Source organism: Mauremys reevesii, unplaced genomic scaffold (genome assembly GCF_016161935.1).
Source record: "Mauremys reevesii isolate NIE-2019 unplaced genomic scaffold, ASM1616193v1 Contig3, whole genome shotgun sequence".
Classification (NCBI taxonomy): Eukaryota; Metazoa; Chordata; order Testudines; family Geoemydidae; genus Mauremys; species Mauremys reevesii.
The window spans coordinates 314,382-330,773 of NW_024100840.1; the positions used below are offsets into that span (position 1 = coordinate 314,382).

At 47.7% G+C, this 16,392-nt stretch overlaps 1 protein-coding gene across 1 annotated transcript; it reads right to left on the reverse strand.

Moving 5' to 3' along the window:
• Positions 1-225: 225 nt before the first annotated feature.
• Positions 226-16,098, reverse strand: LOC120393749 (stonustoxin subunit alpha-like). Its single transcript, XM_039518248.1, has 3 exons — positions 16,002-16,098; positions 8,843-10,894; positions 226-758 (listed from the first exon to the last, which is right to left on the reverse strand). Exons 1-3 carry the CDS (start codon positions 16,096-16,098, stop codon positions 226-228), a joined length of 2,682 nt encoding a protein of 893 aa, XP_039374182.1.
• Positions 16,099-16,392: the final 294 nt, after the last annotated feature.

Sequence of the window (16,392 nt, forward strand, 5' to 3'; positions counted from 1 at the left end):
CCAGTTCTTCTTTCCCATCCCCTCCTCCCCCACTCCCGAGGCACTTCCTTTCCTTTCCCCCCCTCATCCCCCCCCCCACCTTTCTCTGACCCTGTTCTCTGATATAACCCTACAGAACCATACAGCATGAGAACAAGCAGACCGGGCCGTCGCTGCCGGACTGTGAGATGGGTTTATCTAGCCTGCTCTCTATGGTACTGACAGGGCCCCGGGCTACCCTGAGTCTCAGGGAAGCAGGGTCAGATGGAATCCTGTATTCAAGACCCAGAAGAAAGGGAAGATTTTCTCCCCATTGAAAGAAGCCCGTGGGAAAGTGAAGATTGGGGCCAGATTATCAGCATAATTAAATGCCACCAACCCCCCTTCATAGTCCAGAGAGACCCGGATCCTCCTGGGATCTCTCCTCAAGGACAGGGGGGTGATAGGTTTGGTGTGAGCCCGGTAGTCATGGACACCATCCCACTGCCGCACCCCCATCCAGACCCCCTCCTCAGGAGTAAAGCCAACCTCTCCCTTCCTCTGCACTGACTCTCTAGCTACCCCCACAGCCCAGAGCCCAGCTGGCCCTCCCTCCACCTTCACCTCCCAGGAATGTTTCCCCGAGGTGAAGCCCTCAGAGCCCAGCACACAGTAAGAATAATCAAATCTCTCCGGATTGTCAGGCAAACTCTGTTTTTTGTGTCCCCGGCTCACGGTTTTTAGATCTTCAGACAGGATGAGCTCAGGATGTGCTGTGTCTGGATCCAGAGTCAGATTCACTGGAGAGAGACAGAATCAGCATTATTGGCAGACATGGGTCAATGACAGAGTGAAAGGATCAGCTGGGCCAGACCTGAGACTCAGGATCTTCCCCCCCTGCACTCACCTACTTAGGTATAATAGTGTGTAACATATACGTGTGCCAGTCGGTGCTGCTCTTTATATAGCTAACTATCTACACAGAGAGAGAAATTACAGGGCAAAAATACTTCACTAACCCAGCGTTAAGGTGTTGGTGATACTTGCGCCCTTCAAGGCCACAGGATTGTTTGGGGAGGAGATGATAAAACACGAGCATTTTAAAGCTTTATTAATAAAAAAATAAAACAGCGGAGAGTGATCTGTGCTTTTTATGTTACTTAGAGGAAGGAAGAAAGTGTTCGTGCCCCAAGCCCTAACCCACTTTTATACATACACACGCTTTATTTGAGAATGGCCAAGCCTGGGTGTAACGTAAGAAGAAGGGGGGCAGGGGTTGTCCTGGTCCCAGGTTGTTTGGGGTCCGCTGTGATCTCCGGCTTGCTTTGGCTTTTGGGAGGGTTTTTAAGCTCTGGGTTTTTGGGGGGGTGTTTTTGTTTAGTGACTTTTGCTTTTAGTGTTTTTTGTATTAGTTTAAACTGGGTTTTTGTGGCCTTTTTAGCTTTTTTAAAACATACCAGCTTTAGACATACCGGCTCGACTTTGTTTTTCTGTGTTAGCTTTTGCTGTTTTGTTTGTTTGGGGCTGCTTTTGCAGGATTGTTGGTTGTTTAGTTGAATTTTTTTTTTTATGGCTGGTTCGGGTGGAATTTAGTCCCCCCCACCAGCTTTCTTGGCCGGCAGCTGATAGTCAGCTCTATGCTGCAGCCTTGGGCTTGCTGGAGTCAGCATCTTATTTTTGGGCTTAGCAGGAGTGTGGAGTTAACCCATTTTTGCCTCCTTTTTTGGGGGTGGGGCTTTTTGCAACCTGCAAAGGAATTTTTTATTTTACACTTATACCTTTGACCCTTCCCTAAAACGCCTTGTGATGCCTGCAACCGCATTAGCAACACACCTTGCTGATTTGCTTCCCCATGGGACCCCATGGGAGGGAGTCCCTGGGCCTGGTGACAGTCCCCCCCTTGACCCCGAATCAACATTTTGTTATGAGGGGTCACCATTCTGGTTTTTATTTTTATTTTTTGGTACAGTGGCTAGGGTTACTCTTGGCCTTTTGCATAAACACCGATATAGCACAAACATGCTACAGATTTGTTCATTAAATATTGTTGGAGCTGAGAGCACATTGAATTTCATGCTAGTTGGTTTTTGTCCTTAATTATGGTTTTAATTAGTCCCTGCGAGGTATTCCGCGTGTGGAGGGCCAGTTTGGCAGTATGTTTGAGGGCGGCAGTGGCCACCGTCAGGTGGGTGAGATTTGTACTTGTGACCAGTTTTATGGCCTTTATTAATTGTTTGTTTTGTATGGCCCCTTGCTAGTATATTTTAAATACTAGCTGCCGTATTGGGCCCATTTCACAAGGAGCCCACTAAGGTTTGGGTTTTTTGCTGGGGGGACAAGGACAACGTCTGCCTGAGGAGGGCCATTTGGAGGGTGGCCTCCCTGGTACAATTGGGAAGGAAGGCTGGGACCTGAAAGCGTGTTGGGGCAGGTAAATGTCTAAAGCTCCCAAGGTGGCATTCAGGAGGATTCAGCGTTAAGTGGCTGCCTCCCATTCAGTGGCGGGTAACGTTTGCCACCACCGCTGGTGGGGCAATGGGACGAGATGTTGTCCTGGCTGGGGATGCCTGGCAGGTACGGAGCTTTTCTGGGTCAATTTTGTTTGGGACTTAACTGGGGAGGGATATGCAGAGCCAGGGGACCTGGGGCTTTTGGCTGGGGCCGCTTTTGAAGAATACCCAGAAAAACATTGTATTACAATGAAGGATTTTGCAGGCCTGAAGCAGCAAGAGCGGTTCCACCACTTCTGTTCAGGGTGTTTTGGGGCTCTTGCTATTACTGCCTTATTTTGTAAATAAAGCAAAAGGAAAAGAAAAAGAACAACGTAAATGAACTTATTGGGGAAACTGAGGCACATACAAACACTTGTAAAGTTGTTAGTTGTTTTGTTATAGCTTTTTTTGGCTTTTGTTGTGGATGTTGTTTGTTTGGTTTAGGAGGTTGCAATAACAATACTGCGTTCAGGGATTACTATTATTTGCCAGAGGGGTTTTTATTTTGCTTTAGGCCATCACAGGAGGAACAGGATTTGTCCCCATGAGGTTCAGGGGAGATTCAGCGCCACGCACCAGGTATTTTGCTGTGGCCCTGCTGTGTCTATCGGGACTGTGCATTGTTTTTAAGGGACCTTTTTTTTAAGCTTTGTGCCACACTGTGGCTTGGGCCCCATCAGCAGCTCAAGCCAGGGAGAGCCTCTGAAGGTTTTTTGTTTTTTTTTTATTATACATAATTTAGATAATTTTATGGATAGCTGGAAACCCAGATGGTCCAGGCAGGCGGCTGGTCCACAGCTGGGGCCCACGATGCCATGACCAAAAACCTAGGAAGAAACATATGTTTTGAGCCGATTGTCATGCACCCATTTTAATTTCCCAGGTAGCTGAAGTTGATATACTACCAGAGAGATGCAGCTTACAATGGGATGTGGGCCACTTTCCCCAGTTTTTGCAACATTACCTTGTTTTTAATGTGTTATTCCCAGATGTTTTTAATGATGATTCCTTTGTGTTTGCCTTTTTTTTTTTTAAGTGGCCTTTACGGCTTTGCATAGCTTTTTTTTTTAATTAGGCAAAGCTGAAACTTTTTTGGTTGTGGCAAACAGTAAATGTCATTATTGGTAAACATAATATTGACAGCAAAGAGTCCTGTGGCACCTTATAGACTAACAGACGTACTGGAGCATGAGCTTTCGTGAGTGAATGCCCATTTCGTCGGATGCATGTTCACCCACGAAAGCTCATGCTGACCGGGCAGCCGGACTTCCATGTCCGTGCTCCCTAATGCCTGTATGTCCGGCCTTGAACCTGTCATTGATGCCATCGCCCACAAATGCGGGATGCCCAAGTCCGCAGCTGTACCCTTCTGTTTCCTGAACATGTTGTTACAATTTATTAGTACAACTCTTAAGATCTTTTAATTACTTGAGATTTCATGTAGCCCACACTGGCACCAGGCCTACAATGTTCACTCCCCCTGGGCCGGAGGGAGAGATGCTAAGCCTCCCTCCATATTACTCAGTCCAATATCACCGAGGGTCCATACATCAAAACCCTTCCCGGGCAGAGTGAGACACCCTATGTCCTCCTCTTCAACTCAGGCATGCTATGACTGGGGGTGTATGCACCTAGGATTATATGTGTGGAGCGAGACTCCCTGAGTCCTACTACTACCTCGGACTTCTACAACTGGAAGTATACCCACCTGCACCCTATCCCCACCAAACGGGGTAGAAAGAGGAATGCTAAACCTCTCTCGGGTTCTCAGATCTACTACGGCTGAGAGTGGGCACAACTTTAATCATAAAATCCTCAATGTGTAAAACCAACAGTGCCGGACAGAGCAAACATGAAATACCAAAGGCAAAACAGTTGGTGTGCTCCCCACCCCGCACAATTCTCCACCAAAACTGTGACAGATTTCTGTTACCAATCTGCCTGAGGCATCCGGTGATCAGGCTGAGACCACAGGATTGTTTGGGGAGGAGATGACGAAACATACCAAGTGTCTAAATCAGTGGTCCCCAAACTTTTTGTCTGGGGGCGCCAGACAAAGGACTGCGGCGGTGGTCAAGCATCCACTGAAATGCTGCCGAATTTCAGCGGCATTTCAGCAGCGACGCCTCTCGATGACATTGTTTGTCGGCGGCAAGCGGCATCATCGAGAGGCGTCACCGCTGAAATGCCGCTGAATTTCAGCAGCATTTTGGCAGATGCTCGACCACTGGCCAGAACACGGGCGCATTTAGATGCCCCCACGGGCACCATGGCACTCGGCGGGTGCCGCGCTGGGGAACCCTGGTCTAAATTTTAAGGTTTTATTAATTAAATAATAAAATAACAGCGGAGAGTGATGGGTGCTCCCCATGTCACTCAGAGGAAGGAAGAAAGTGTTAGTGCCCCAAGCCCTAGCCCACTTTCATGCTCACACATGCTCTACTCGAGGCTGGCCAAGCCTGGGTGTAACGTAAGAAGAAGAGGGGGAAAGATGGCCAGGTGTTCTGTCCTGGGCCCAGGTCGTCTGGGGGTCCACTGTGATCTCTGGCTTGCTTTGGCTTTTGGGAGAGTTTTTAAGTCCTGGGTTCTTTTGGTGGCATTTTTGTTTAGCAACCTTTGTTCCTGGTGATCTTTGTACCAGTTCAAACCTGGTCTTTTTGTGGCCTCCTTAGCTTTTCCAAAACACACCGGCTCCAGACACACTGGCTAGACTTTGTTTTCCTCTGCGTTAGCCTTCGCTGTCTTGTTTGTTTGGGGCTGCCTCTGCAGGTCTGTTGTCTGTTCAGATTAATTCTTTTTTCTTACAACTGGTCGGGGTGGAATTTAGTCCCATCCCCCATCGTTCTTGGCAGGAAGCTGAGAGTCAGCTGCATGCTGTGGCCTTGGGCTTGCTGGAGTCAGCGTCTTATTTTTGGGCCTAGCAGGAGCATGGAGTTAACCCGTTCTCTGCTCTCTTTCTTTTTCCCCCTCTTGGCCTCTTGCAACCTGCAAAGGAATCTTCCATTTCACACTCACACCTTTGACCATCCCCCGAAATGCCTTGCGATGCCTGCAACCGCGTTAGCATACAATGCTCATCTGCCTCCCCATGGGACCCCCTGAGGGAGGGAGTCCTTGGGCCTGTGACAAGGATACTGGTCTAGATTGACCACTGGTCTGACCCAGTATAGCTCTTCTTATGTTCTTATGTAGTTGCTAAAATGGCCAGGGAGAGAAATCTCAGACATAGCCTGCGGCCCAAGAAATGGACAGCTTTAACACCTGTGGTTACAGTAACTTTAAGCATAGGAGAGAAGGCTGGTGTGTGTCTCTCCCCTCCCTCTCCTATTAGTCCCCACAACAGATAGCTCCCCCCTCCATCGTTTCCAGCTCACCCCTCCCATTCCTGTCCATTCATCCATTAGCATTTTAGAAGCCACATGTCCACAAAGTAGTTGATCGAATCTGTGAAATTTAAGAACAGCTGTGTTTTCAGGGGCTGGATCTCAGGACTCTCCTGCTCAAAGAACCCAAATTCGGTTTCAGTGATCTTGTAGGAAATTGTCATATCTGTGGAAACCTGTCTAGCCAGAGTGAAAGCTTTCCACCTGCAGACCCTCTTGGTTCCTCTGTCCACATGTGCTGAGTATGATCAACTTATTTAACAAACAATATTATTTACCTAATAATGTTCTAAATTGTGCTCCCCCAAAGAGCATGGGGTGCCGTTTACTCTCTGGGGGTTACTCTCAAGTGAGTGAGACCCTTTCGCCTGGATCAGAGCCGTGGCTTGATCCCCAGGTCTGGGCAAAACCATGTGGATAGAACATGTCAACCTCTAGAAAATCAGGGGGACAATGAGGGGGTGTTGCATCTTGTGAATCCCTTGGTCAAATGACCCCAAATTTGGATCACTCACCCTAGCCAGCACCCCTTGAGGCACACCAAATTTCAAGGCAATCTGAGTAACCATGCTGATTTTAGAGCACTTAGAAGAATGAAACTTTTCACAGAAACCAGATTGGAACCTTAACTTGACCAGACCTGGCAGTCATACAATTTTTACAGTGCCCAGCACAATGGGGCCCTATTAAGAACATAAGAACATAAGAATGGTCGTACTGGGTCAGACCAAAGGTCCATCCAGTCCAGTATCCTGTCTGCTGACAGTGGCCTGTGCCAAGTTCCCCAGAGGGAGTGAACCTAACAGGTAATGATCAAGTGATCTCTCTCCTGCCATCCATCTCCATCCTCTGACAAACAGAGTCTAAGGGCGCAATTCCTTACCCATCCTGGCTAATAGCCAGTAATGGACTTAATCTCCATGAATTTATCCAGTTCTCTTTTAAACCCTGATATAGTCCTAGCTTTCACAACCTCCTCAGGTAAGGAGTTCCACCAGTTGACTGTGCGCTGTGTGAAGAAGAAATTCCTTTGATTTGTTTTAAACCTGCTGCCCATTAATTTCATTTGGTGGCCCCTAGTTCTTATATTATGGGAACAAGTAAATAACAAGTAAAATCATTTTCTCCACACCATTCATTATTTTATAGACCTCTATCATATTCCCCCTTAGTCTCCTCTTTTCCAAGATGAAAAGTCCTAGCCTCTTTAATCTCTCCTCATATGGCACCCTTTCCAAACCTCTAATCATTTTAGTTGCCCTTCTCTAAACCTTTTCTAGTGCCAGTATAACTTTTTTGAGATGAGGAGACCACATCTGTACACAGTATTCGAGATGTGGGCGTACCATCGATTTATATAAGGGCAATAAGATATTCTCCATCTTATTCTCTATCCCCTTTTAAATGATTCCTAACATCCTGTTTGCTTTTTGACTGCCGCTGCACACTGAGTAGACGTCTTCAGAGAACTATCCATGATGACGCCAAGATCTTTTTCCTGATTAATTGTAGCTAAATTAGCCCCCATCATATTGTATGTATAGATGGGGTTATTTTTTCCAATGTGCATTACTTTACATTTATCCACATTAAATTTCATTTGCCATTTTGTTGCCCAATCACTTAGTTTTGTGAGATCTTTTTGAGGTTCTTCATGAACTGCTTTGGTCTTAACTATCTTCAGCAGTTAATATCATCTGCAAACTTTCCCACCTCACTGTTTACCCCTTTCTCCAGATCATTTATGAATAAGTTGAATAGGATTGGTCCTAGGACTGACCCTTGGGGAACATGACTAGTTACCCCTCTCCATTCTGAGAATTTACCGTTTATTCCTACCCTTTGGGGGGAGGAATAGCTCAGTGGTTTGAGCATTGGCCTGCTAAACCCAAAGTTGTGAACTCAATCCTTGAGGGGCCCATTTAGGGAACTGGGGTAAAAATCTGTCTGGGGATTGGTCCTGCATTAAGCAGGGGATTGGACTAGATGACCTTCTAACCATCTTTTAACCAGTTCATAGCCATGAAAGGACCTTCCCTTTTATCCCATGACAACTTAACTTATGTAAGAGCCTTTGGTGAGGGACCTTGTCAAAGGCTTTCTGGAAATCTAAGTACATTATGTCCACTGGATCCCCCTTGTCCACATGTTTGTTGACCCCTTCAAAAAACTCTAGTAGATTAGTAAGACACAATTTCCCTTTACAGAAACCATGTTGACTTTTGCCCAACAATTTATGTTCTTCTATGTGTCTGACAATTTTATTCTTTACTATTGTTTCGACTAATTTGCCCGGTATTGACGTTAGACTTACCGGTCTGTAATTGCCGGGATCACCTCTAGAGCCCTTTTTAAATATTGGCATTACATTAGCTATCTTCCAGTCATTGGGTACAGAAGCTGATTTAAAGGACAGATTACAAACCCTAGTTAATAGTTCCGCAATTTCACATTTGAGTTCTTTCAGAACTCTTGGGTGAATGCCATCTGGTCCCGGTGACTTGTTAATGTTGAGTTTATCAATTAATTCCAAAACCTCCTCTAGTGACACCTCAATCTGTGACAATTCCTCAGATTTGTCACCTACAAAAGCCTGTTGCCGGGTTTGGCCCATTATTGGACCCAGTGGTTGGGTTCTGTATGCATTACAACAAATCAGTTATTAAATAGCAATACATTGTTGGCAAAAAGAACAGGAGTACTTGTGGCACCTAAGAGACTAACAAATTTATTTGAGCCTAAAGAAGTGAGCTGTTGCCCATGAAATCTCATGCTGATATAAATATGTTAGTCTCTAAGGTGCCACAAGTACTCCTGTTCTTTTTGTGGATATAGACTAACACGGCTGCTACTCTGAAACTAATAAATTGTTTGATTCTCAACTCATTTGTACATTATGAGTCTGAGATGGCTCAGTATTCTTCCAATGACAGTTTTACCTGAAACAAGTGCGTCAGAGTCCTGCGTGTTGGCGGGGGGGGGGGAATGCAAATATATTTAAATGTTTACCTTTTAGCGTTGAAAGCCAAATCTCTTCACTTGGGGCACTCACAGCCCCATCTGCACACACAGCCGACACCCGGAATCTGTAGGGCGTCTCAGGACGAAGTTCATCAATGGTACAGAACTCGGTTCTCTTTCCTGTCCTTCGTTCCAGCCATTTGTCTTTTCCCTCCTGATTCGTATCTCCTGCCTCCTCTTTACATTCCACCTTATACTCCTTTATAACTACCCCATCTCCAATGACGCTTGGACTCTCCCAAGTGAGGGCAATGGCAGATGACTCTACAGCAGTTATTACAGGCTTCCCAGGGGGGCTGGTTGGAGAAAGTGTCTTCACAGGATCACTCACGTCGCTGCTCTCGCTGAGCCCTGGTTTGCTCACTGCAGCGTATCGGAACTGGTACTCAGTGTTTGCACGGAGCCCTGTCACTGTGAATGTCTCTTGTGTGTTATTTACAGTCACAGCCGTCCAGTTCTCCTGCCCTACAATTCTGTACTCTGCCCGATAGCCGGATATCGCAGCCCTGCCATAGGCTGCTGGGTTAAACGTGAGCTGCACACGGTCATGTCTGATTCCATCAATCAGGGGAGGAAGAGGCTTTGATGGAGGCTCGAAGTTGGTGCTGATCAGCTCTCCCTCCTCATACAGGTAAATGGCAGCTCCTGGATTGTCCTTGTCTGGAACAGAGGCCACAATGAACCGGGTCTTCCCACTAGATTTGTTGACACTGGCAAAATTTGAAAGGGACTTCACAGATTTTCGAGCTTTTTTATACATTTCTTTTTCCTCAAACCACTCTTTGGATTTTAGTTTCTCAGCGACAGAACTGGCTGAGGCAGGATCATGAGTTTCCTCCATAGACTGGGTCTGAAGCCATTGTTTTAAATCTGATAAATATGGCTCCTCTTCATTTAATGAGGTGAATGTAAATGAGACGATGAAATCAAGCCCAGTGTCAAGTACTATTTCATCTAGTGCACTCTGAGAGGACACCACTTTTACATCCATTAGGGCCTTAAGGTAGGAATTCACATAATTCATCTCTCGCTCCTTTGTATCCAGAAATTCATTGAGTTTCTGAGTGTTGAACGGTGACTGTTTTTTACGAGATAAAATGTCCACCAGGGCCCCTTCCTCTTTTCCACCTCCACGGATGGAGGGTAAGATACTTGCTAGCTGTTTCTGGAAAGTCTCTCTGTGTTGTTTACACAGATCCTTGAATTGCTGGATTTTGCTCCTGATTTCAGGGAACTTTGTGGCATTTGATTTCTTCACTGCATCATTACATCGCATGTCTAATTCTGTCAGTTGCTCCAGAGCAGTTTGAACATCAAAGATCAGTTCTGTGCTGATCTCACGCACCAGCTGAGCAGCTTTGGATTCCAGCTTGGTCAGCGGGTACAGCCAGACTCTCACTGGTACGGCCTTCTCCCCGCTGTCACCCAGCAGCTTGGGGAGGGTGGAATAAATTTTCATGGCATCTTGGTAAGTAGCTGGATTGTTCTCCAGAGCAAAGTCACCATAAAACTTACAACTAAGTTTTTCAGCTTGTGCTTTTTCTGTGTCATCCATTTTGAGAGCTCCTTCCCCTTCGATGGAAACCTGGGGTATCTTTTTAATGATAACCTGGAGGTTTCCGTGTATGTCTTGTACGTTCTCAGATGAAGAAACGTCCTGATCAAAGACAAAAAAAGCCTGCGCCCCGTACAGCACAGCCGTGACCACGTGGGTGGCCGTACCTTGGTCAAACACATCAGGGTAAGAGATATTAGGGAGCCCTAACCGGCTCATACTCAGCTGCTTAAACTGTGTCGTGGTTGAGTACTGGAGAGAAACACGGGCTTGATGTTTTGATGTTTTGGTATCACTTAAATATTCTGCGGATCCATTCACCTCCACCAGGCCAGACAGGAAACTGGCCTTCAGCGAAGCTGTGACATTGAGGGCAGAGGCCTTGTCATCAGTGGTGTCAGATGCAATAATCTGATAGTCAGTCTTGGGCTGTGGTTCTGCATCTACATGATTTCGAAGTGTCTCCAGGTCCCATAAAGTGATGCCTAGAATAGTACAGATAGACACATGGTAAATGGCAGAGAGGGTAAGAAACCTTTCTGTTCTGTAACTGCAAGACATTGTCTAAAATTAAAATAAGAGTTGGATGTGCCTGAACAAAGTGTCTGATCTGGTAACATGCTTCACTTCTTGTGTCTGTGTGTGAGACGAAAAATAGATTAACAAATGTTTAAAAAGAACAGGAGTACTTGTGGCACCCTAGAGACTAACAAATTTATTTCAGCATGAGTTTTCGTGAGCTACAGCTCACTTCTTCGGATTCATAGAATGGAACACACAGACAGGAGATATTTATACATACAGAGAACATGAAAAGCTGGAAGTACTCATACCAACAGGAAGAGTCTAATCAATTGAGATGAGCTATCATCAGCAGGAGAAAAAAAACTTTTGAAGTGATAATTGAGATGACCCACAGAAGGTGTGAGGAGAACTTAACATAGGGAAATAGATTCAATTAGTGTAATGACCCAACCATTCCCAGTCTCTGTTTAGGCCAGAATTAATCAGGCTCATTCAGCCATCTCCACGCTCCATTCTCATTACTGTTCTGACGCTGATTTTCGGTGGGACTCTGGATAAATTACGTAACCTCTCAAAGTCACTTGGTCCAGCTGTGATGCTGGGATGACATTTACTTGTTCATAAGGCTCTTTGAGACCTAACTTAATAACATTTCTATAGTGCAAAGTATTTTTAAAATGATATAGCAGGGGTAGGACAGAACGTGGGGTCCTGGCTTAGTTCACCCAGATCCACTTGCTACACAAGGATGTTACTGACTTGCTAAGGCCTGTAGCTGTGCTGTGTGCACCTTATGGCCTCTGCTGAGTTTCTAGTGACTTCATCAACCACATTCAAGCCCCAATCCCAGGCCTGAAAGTTAGAAGGACCAATGCAGTTCCACTGCACAGGGACCGCAGTCACAGAGACAAGTTTCAGTGGAAGGCCAATGGCTTCTCTAGCTGAACTGTTGGTGGTGTATTTAGATGAGGGTGAGGTGGTACAAAAACAAGCCTGTCATAGAAAGTTAGCTTCACCCTGCCTATGCTCCTAGGCCATATTCTGCTCTTGCTCACCCCAGTGCAAACTGAAGTCACTAGAATTATTACTGACTGAAACCAATGAACTGGAAAACAGAATTTAACATGACTGTCTCTCCACAGGGGGGAGGGCTAGCTCAGTGGCCTGCTAAACCCAGGGTTATGAGTTCAATCCTTGAGAGGGCCACTTAGGAATCTGGGGCAAAAAAAATTGGTCCTGCTAGTGAAGGCAGGGGGCTGGACTCAATGACCTTTCAAGGTCCCTTCCAGTTCTCGGAGATTGGTATATCTCCAATTTTTTTTTTTCCACAGCACCTCACGTGACCTTAGCCAGAAAGCCAGAAATTACACAAAGAGCAGAGATTAATTCCTGGCAAAGGGGAAACCTCCTTCTGCACGGACTTTACATCGCTGCTCTATTAGTGCAAATAGCCTGCGAATGCAGCACATGTTTGTTCTGCATTTCAGTCAAGGCCCTGAGCAAAGCACATGCTGTGTGCGCACTAAGGGAGGAGTTTGCTCTCTGGCCGTGCGGTTCTGTGCACTGGCTGAAACTCAGTGGTTAGGGAACGGCCCTAAGTGCCAAGCTGAACTCTTGGGTCCATGTGGAGTGGGAGCCGCCCAGGGGCTGTGACTGCAGTTCCACGCGGGAGCGGAGATGCTGGATGTTTGCTCAGCCGCACTAGTGACCCCTGTCGTGCCAAAGGGAGCTCTGCTAACGGCTCGGCCTGTGAGGAACTGGGGAGGAGGCCGGCACATGGCCTGGCATAGAGCAGAGCCAGCGCCTGGCTGGAGGTTCCAGTGGTGCACGTCGGGTGGGAGAGCTCCTCTGGGGACGGGGGGGGGCTGGAGAAGCGTCAGGGAGAAAGTGGCTGCCCGGCATCCGAGTCAAACACAAGCTGACTTTAGTCAAACACAAGTTCCTGGGCTCAGTACAGGGGTAATGAGGTGAAATTTACTAGCCTGTGATATCATAGAATCCTAGAATATCCGGGTTGGAAGGGACCTCAGGAGGCATCTAGTCCAACCCCCTGCTCAAAGCAGGACCAATCCCCAACTAAATCATCCCAGCCAGGGCTTTGTCAAGCCGGGCCTTAAAAACCTCTAAGGAAGGAGATTCCACCACCTCCCTAGGGAACCCATTCCAGTGCTTCACCACCCTCCCAGTGAAATAGTGTTTCCTAAAATCCAACCTAAACCTCCCCCTCTGCAACTTGAGACTCCTTGTTCTGTCATCTGCCACCACTGAGAACAGCCGAGCTCCATCCTCTTTGGAATCCCCTTTCAGGTAGCTGAAAGCAGCTATCAACGCCCCCCCCCCCATTCTTCTCTTCTGCAGACTAAACAGTCCCAGTTCCCTCAGCCTCGCCTCATAAGTCATGTGCTCCATGTTTAGCCTTTATTGGTTGGTGGGTGGAGATGTAAGAGAGCAGTCACCCTGAGAAAAGATCAGGAGAAAATAAATCTTCCCAGCTGGGCAGCGGGTAGTTTCATGTAATCAGGAACATGAGATGTTGTCAATGCTAATTCCCCACTCAAGCACTTTGAGTGCAGAAGGTGGGGGCCCGCAAAGACTTTTAAAAAAATAATACTGGCCACTCCAGGCCTGTAGTAAACTCCCAAGGTTACAGATCCCCCTGGCCTTGGGTCATAGTGCGGCCACCACCCAAATGCAAAAACCCTTTTGAGAGCCTAGGAAGCTGCATTTGGCAATTCCTTCCTGTAGGGCAGCTGTTCTCAACCCGGGGTCCGGGCCCCCCTATGGGGCCTCAAGCAGGTTTCAGGGGGGCCTCCAAGCAGGGCCAGCATTACTAGGGCTCAGGGAAGAAAGCTGAAGCCCCACCACATGGGGCTGAAGCCCAGGGCCCTGATCCCCGCCACTCAGGGCTGAAGCCTGAACAGTGTAGCTGCATGGGACCCCCTGTGGCATGGGGCCCTGGGCAATTGCTCTGCTTGCTACCCACTAACGCCCGCCCCAGCTTTTGTGTGCAGGGCGGGCGTTAGGGGGTAGCAAGCAGAGAAATTGCCCAGGGCCCCATGTGGGCCAGGGAGTTTTTATAGAGTGTTGGGGGGGCGGCCAAAAGAGAAAGGTTGAGAACTGCTGCTATGGGGCACCCTCAAGCTCTTTCACCCTCCTCCGGGGAAGAGCCGAGAAAGGAAAGAGAAAAAGAAATCAGCTGTTGCCACCAGCTGAACCTGGAACGCTTTGTCCCTCTTAGAAGCTAACTGAGTAACATGTGCACAGGCCTCTTTACCGCCTAAGATACAGGAATCCAATCATGTGCTTCAAAAGGGTAATTTTTAGTTAAAAAAAGAAAGACAGCTCATCTGGGGAATCAGGCTGTTGCTAGATTTTAAAGAGCAACTGAAAAGGGTTAAACACCAGAAATGGCTCCCTGGGGGTCCAGCGTAAAGGTTACAAAAGAAAAGAAAAGCACCTGTGTTCAGCACAGAGAAATCCACAAGCACAAAATAAAGAGATAAACCTGATCCCATCTAGTTAAACATTTCCTGTGCTACTCACAGATCTGTAGTTCCAAATGAATAATTCTAGGTATGAATAATGAGGAATTTTCATACCTGGACCAAGCTCCTTATAGCAGACCTGCTGGCTCTGGCTCTCCAGCTCAGAGAACACAGACCCAGAAGGGAAGTTTTTTTTCCAATTTTAAAAGTTTCTAGTCTTCCCGTTGGCTCTTTTGGCCAGGTGCCAACTCAGTTCCTTCTACCTAAGCATTTCAGTGAGATTCTTAATCCCTTACAGGCAAAGCAAGTAGAATCCCACTACTAAGAAGGATTTTTATAGCTAACTGACTGGCTGGGTGTCCATAAAAGGGTGCTCCCCCACCCTCCACTCCCTGCCATTTACCAGATGTGTTTTAGTTCTACCAGACCTAGAACAGAGGTTCTGAAACTGGGGGGCATGGGAAGCTTTAGGAGAAAAAGCCTCACTGTGCACATTTTACCCACAGCAACGAATAATGAGCAACGCCGATTCCTCCAGACATATCAGGTCCTCAGAAAGCGCTGTGCATTTGACTCTTGATCAGTGGTCACTAACCTGCCTGAGCCCTGCTGCACCACCAGCATGGAGCTGCCTGTGGTAAACATCTCCGGCCAAAGCCTGCACCTCACACTCCCTCCTGCACCCCAAGCCCCTGCCCCGGTCCCAAACTCCCTCCCAGAGCCTGCACCCACCACTCTCTCCTGCATCCCAACACGGCCCCAGCTTGGAGCCGCGCCTGCACCCAAACTCCCTCCCAGACCCTGCACCCCTCACTCCTGCTCCCCAACCTTCTGCCCCAGGCTCAGCCTGGAGTGCTCCCCCGACCACTCCAAACCCCTTGGCCCCAGCCCAGAGTCTGCACCCCAGCCCTTTGGGAGAGCGAGCGACGGAGGGAGGGGGGAATGGAGTGAGTGGGGCGGGGCCTCGGGGAAGGGGCGTGGTCTCTGGGAAGGGGCGGGGTAGATCCTGGGTTGATCTTACATTCTGGATGGTGCTGTGTATTTGACTCTAGGCGGTGCTGTGCATTCTGATGGATTTCTGGGAAGCTGCGAAGCATTATACGAGGTCTCTGCCATCTGTACATTAACCCGCTTGCTACGAGGCGGGGGCGGGGTGCACATTTGATTGTAAGCACGGACCACAGTGGCAGGTTTGCTTTTGCTCTTATTACAATGGATCATTGGCTCTGTTTGACTCAAGGCCTCACTGTTTGTAATCTGCAGTGAGAGCTGCATATTGATTTTCTTTTACTGGTGTATGTACTTGTGTGGTGGGAGCTGGGGGAGGGTAAATTATGACAGACACAAAGAAGAGGAGAACCGCTGACCTAGAACGAATGGCAGCAGGTCCCCCAATGCAGGTACCTTCTGCCCCTTCCAGTTACTTCAGCCTGGACCCTGGGGGAGTGTGCGGGGCCATTTCCATAATCCCGTAACCAGGCCGCTCACAGCGCACTTGGCTCGTTCTCAGGTATGAAGGGGTTCGGACCGTGACCCTTCCCTCCTCTCACTCCTGAATTCAGGGCTATAGCTGGGGAATTACCTGGGATGAGGGTGTCTTTGCGGCAGTCGTACAGCATCCCCAGCTGGAACGGGCGGCCCAGAGCCGGCATCACAATTGTGTCAGCTGACCCGGCCATGGTTTAACGTCCAAACACTTTCCTCTGTGTCTGACCTGCAAGAAATAACTCATGTTACACTGAAGTCCTCCAAGGGGCAAATTCAAATGCTTCTCCTTGGCTGCAGACATCACACCTCTCCAACCAGGTGAGTTTGGTTCATCGCACTGGAAGTGTGAGTTTGTGAGCATGGATCTGTGTCAATTCCTGACACACACTCAGGTGCAATGTACTGAGGGCCCAGAAACTGATTCCCAACAGTAATGAGTCTGTATAGAAATCTGGCAAAAGGGCTAGTTTAGCTCTGTGCATCAT